Genomic DNA, 4,820 nt, shown 5'->3' on the forward strand with positions numbered 1-4,820 from the left:
GCGAGCAGTACATGGTGCAGATCAGCTCCGAGATGTGCACCGACTGAGCTTACAGCACTGGCGAGCCCTCTGCCCTGGGAGAGCCGCTGCTCGGGCAGGAATGCTGCCGCCGGGGACCACCACGTGCTGCCGGAGCCGTGCCGAAATGCAGGTGAGCAGGGCAGGGGGGAACGCAGGAAGGACAATCTGGGTCGGACACTCCTAGAAGCTTGCGCAGCACGTTTCAGACCTGTTGGCGCCAACGCTATCCTCTCTGATCCCTTCCCTTTGCTCTCGCCGTGGCCTCCTGGCTGGCAGGCAGGCCAGTCCGTCTGTCCGAGGAAACTTCTGGAAGCCGAACAGCGTCCGTGCCCTAGCAGAGCCGCGCACACCCACTTCCGCTGCGCCCACAGGACTTCCTCAGGGTGCGCAGTAAGAAGCCTCCCCCTCCCACTGATGGAAAGGGTTAAAAACCACTGACTTTCTTTCCCGGGTCTCCGTGCTTTAACCGTTCGTCTCCAGCCCCAGCCCTTCCCCGGCCAGGCTGCAGCGACGCAGCTCCCCACCGCTCCCCACCTGCACAGAACGCAAGGGAGGCTGATCACTTCTGTCCATCGTGGTGACAGAAAGATAATTTGCTGCCCTTATCACTCCGTGCTGAATCAGGCCGGGCACGGGTTTGTTTCCCCTCCAACCAAATGGTTATAAATTGACATTGTTTGTGGGCTAGTACTTCACCCTGCCTCAGCTCAGGTATGAAAGAGGCATAAGGCATCAGAAAAACAAAACCAAAAAAACCTATTTCTCTCCTACTTCCCATAAATAAATACCATGACAAGTAGAAAGCCACTACAGAGGGCTCTGAAGCTGTAATGTCTGCCACCTCAGAAAAAAACTAGTAAAGTCACCTTTTGTTTCCTCGCACTTCATGTCTCGCCCTTCCCGTGGCTCATGCGCAGACTGTACCAATCCCAGTTCCCAGCACCAAGACAGAGGCACCCCAGCCTTGCCCCAAAGCAGGCACAACTCCCCCAGAACGCCTCATTGCCTGCGAAGACACACCATCCTACTCGAGGTTCAGCACCCCTCTTCCTCCCATCATGGAAAAACAAAGTCGCACACGCTGCAGCTCTCTGCTCGTTAGGGTACCTGGAAGTGCAGTCAGGAGAGGTGAAATGAGGACCAAAAAGATGGACGCTGTTGTGGTGGACAGCAGGCCGCGTGATGGCGGGGCTTTATTTGGATGTCTAGTAACAAGTGAACGCAGTGGGAAGATGCAGAGACCGGGCACTGGCAGTTCAAGAGAGGTTTGGGTGGGTTTAAGTTTGGGTTTGGGTTTTTTGCCCAGGGATTTGGATTTTCATCCTCTTGTTTTTCCAGGAGTTCACCCGCCGTGCAATGTCGAGATGAAAAGCACGTTATCCTGGTCCTGGAGTTTATAATCCAGCTCACCCTGCAGGCCAAGAAAAAAAATGAAAAATGGTTTAAATGTCATTTCCAAATACCAGCTGCAAAGAGAAAACAGCGCATAAAAAGATGGTGAGTGTTAGGGAGAGCAGAAGGCGATAGACTGATGTTTTCATCCTAACAGAAACAAAGGTGAGAGATCAGACAAGGAGCTGACGTTCATTTTCCCACACCGCTTTCTGGACCAGGGTTTTGACAGAACAGGCGGTTGCCTGAGGCAGGAAAATAGTTAGGGGCTGTTTGTCGCCTGAGCACTACAGTGGGCTGAAAAGAGAAGATATTTACCAGTTGCCTGTTTGGGCAGAAATCTCCCCAGGGCTGCCTTCACCTGCTACGGCACCACCTTACTCTAGTGAAGGGGGTCTGCTTGGGGCTGTGAAGCTGCCTGGTACCCGCTAAGTTGTTACCCCATGCGTGGGGGAGACCTGCTAGCAGCCAGAGGTGCGAAGCCCGTTGCCAGAGGCCAGGGAATACGGGTGATCTCTCTTCAGACGCTGGCTGGCTGATGAGACTCAGCAGGTTAGAGAAAGGCTCCAGGCTTCGGAACAGCCACAGTACAGGGAGAGAGATCCCAGCCTGCCTCTTCCCCCTCAAATATGAGATGCTTCGCTTGGGGCAAGAATCAGAAATAGCTTCTCTGAGAGCAACCACAGAACAGACAGAGCAATATTTTCAACAAAGAAAGTCAAACTGAAGGAGTACAGACCATTAGTTCCCAGTCTGCGTCGTTGATGAGCACCAAAATTCCTGGTCTCCTGCAGAAGAGAGAGAAATAATTAGGATACAGGGCTGCTAAAAAGCTTCACAAATAGTTAAGAACAAGGGATGTTACAGCACAGATCACAAGCTGTCTGCCTATAAAGCCAAAGAGAAAAAGGAATCCTAGCATGGAGGTGGAAACAGGTACGGTCCATGCCCTTTCTAGATCAAATAAAGGGGAGGCAGGAGCAATCCCAGAGCTCATTTGAATCAAAATGCACCATTCCTGAGGATGCTCCGAGATGACATTTCCGTAAGATGTAGAAAAGCCAGGTAATTAAAACCCACACACTACAGTCGAGTGCAGAGCTCTCGATGTGAAGGTAGGGAAAGCTATTCCGGTGCCCCTACCAAAGGCAGTAAACACCCGGGATCCACTCCAAGCCCCTGATTACAGGCAAAGGGATTCCCCCTCTTTGATCTTCAGTGTCCTGCAATTGTCTCTCCTGTTACCAGGGGACCTGGCACACGCTTCAGCTCACAAAGATCCGTGACGAATGTTAAACACCCCCAGCGCCACCCCGCAGTCAGGGATGGCTTGCACAGCTCACTCTGCTCCATTTCTCTTGGCTTTTTTTTTTTCCCCTCTCCACGAGGTTGGCCCCGTTTTGACAATAAAAATACATTTCCCAGAAGAAATATTTGTTGGCATTTCTCTGAGTGACTGCTTCAGTCCCAGTGATGTCAGCAGGGAATGGACAGACCTGCTAAAACTCCTGGAATTGAGGATACATGCGCTATGCTGCTCCAGGTGACAACGGAGAGAAAGTATACGTGGCTCTGCTTCACATTTAAGGTTTAAAGATTTGGGGTGAGGGCTGCAAAAGACGCTCTCCGTGGAACAGCGCGAGGTATAGTGTGGGACACCTCCCATTACCACTTTAGCAAAGCCCGTATTTTCATGGTCATTAACTTGCTTCTTGCAACCAACAGGAAAAACCTATCCCAAACCGTGGGGATCAACAGAGAAACACAAGGAGGATTCATAACACCTGTACTTACACAGATTCCCCTTGCATAAATAATTCTGGTCGTTCTTTCAACAGATTCTGTTTGATCCACTTTAGCAGGTTTCTGATATCCCCTGAAAGGAGAAAGGACAGCAGTTTACAAACTAGCTGACAGCTCCGAGCTGATGCCAGAACAAAGTGATTGTTTATCCACAAAAGAGTAGATGAGGAACATGCAGGATGGATGGGGATAGCTGCAAACCTCCAGTCAAAGGAACCACCTAACAGCACTGTCCCTTACCAGCATCTAACAGGCAGCCCTGCCTCAAGGCAGCTCAGAGCTCAGGGCTCTGCCCCAAACCCCCACGGTTGGGCAGAAGAGGTTTCCTGCATCCCACAAAGAACGAATGCAGTTCATGCTGAAGTGCCAATCCAGCAGGAGACTGCCGATGTTCAGATTTCTTTAACACATCCCATGTCCTGTGCGTTCCGTTATCACCTAACAAATTGATGTTTAACTCTCTGTGTGTTTAATTAGATTTAAAAAGTCCAAACAAGCAAGCCTAAGAACCTGAAAGGAGTAAAGGTAGACACGATCGGTACCAAAACCAGCACGAACTCTTGGAGACATGAGTTCTGGGGCACAAACTTGTACATAACCATGCATTAAACGTGTACGCAGGCACTGGCCACAGTAGTTGTATTTTGGACACTTGCAGTATCCCTCAGCATCACACCTGCTGTCGTGGCGTGTTCCCCCCGCCATGCCTGCTCACTCCCTCTACACTTTGTGCTTATAGCTTCTTTATTAAAGTTCAGCCTTTATCTTTCCATTTCAGTAGGTGACAGGAAGGATTTGTCTTCATGTAAAAGGAGGAGGAGACACTGCTGGCGGGTTTTTATAGTATCAATTTTACTTTGTGAGGCAAAAACAATTTCTTTTGTGATAGCATCAGTTAATTTCCTATTGGAGAGGTGAGAAGCGACAGAGGGGGGGAATAATCCGTTACAGGGTTTAGCAAAGCTGACAAATTGCAATGTGGAGTTCTCCTGCATTTGCCTCTATATTTCACCGTTCCACAAACCACTTCATCATTCTGAATCCACAATCAGTTATTCTCCCGGGGCTCCTTTAAACAGCCCTTTGAAAGCCCCGAAAGAGTTTTGTTTGTTTTCGAGGCGCGAGGAAGCTTTTCGAAGGCACAAATCCACCAGTGAGGGCTGGAGCCCCGCTCGCAGGATGAGCCGGGACGGCTGGATGGGTTCCCACATCTCCCTCACGTGTGGTAACCTCGTCGTAGTCACGGGGAAGCTTTCCGCACACACATCTCCAAGCTAAAATCAAACTCTGCATACGATACCCCATGTGTTTGCTTCATGACCAGTAAAAATAAATGCACTTGTAGCGACTCGACTCAGTCCCTGCCTTACCCCAGGATTTTATGGGATCGTGGAGGCTACGCAGAGCAGAGCTGGGATTCTTCCAAATAATGTTACCCCCATCACTTCTGTCACACCAAGGATGAACAGCCCTGGCGTAGGCAGGTGCACATCAACTAGGCGATGGGGACATGTCCATCTGCAGCAGATGGGGGCCTCTTTTCCCAGGGAAAGGGGGAGGGGATGCTCTGAGATTCCCTCTGTTTCCCCCCCCCCCATCTCCAG

At 50.4% G+C, this 4,820-nt stretch overlaps 1 protein-coding gene across 1 annotated transcript in view; it reads right to left on the reverse strand.

Annotated features, from left to right (window-relative positions):
- Nucleotides 1–1,181: 1,181 nt before the first annotated feature.
- Nucleotides 1,182–4,820, reverse strand: part of URM1 (ubiquitin related modifier 1) — a 16,153-nt gene continuing 12,514 nt past the window's right edge. Inside the window, exons 4-6 of the mRNA XM_009286995.1 lie at nt 3,208–3,289; nt 2,153–2,201; nt 1,182–1,432 (exon numbers count right to left, since the gene is read on the reverse strand). Of these exons, the coding sequence (XP_009285270.1) occupies nt 1,364–1,432; nt 2,153–2,201; nt 3,208–3,289 (200 nt within the window). The 3' untranslated portion in view covers nt 1,182–1,363. The remainder of the gene's footprint in view (nt 1,433–2,152; nt 2,202–3,207; nt 3,290–4,820) is intronic.

The sequence above is a fragment of the Aptenodytes forsteri genome, unplaced genomic scaffold (genome assembly GCF_000699145.1).
Source record: "Aptenodytes forsteri isolate BGI_AS27 unplaced genomic scaffold, ASM69914v1 Scaffold136, whole genome shotgun sequence".
Classification (NCBI taxonomy): Eukaryota; Metazoa; Chordata; class Aves; order Sphenisciformes; family Spheniscidae; genus Aptenodytes; species Aptenodytes forsteri.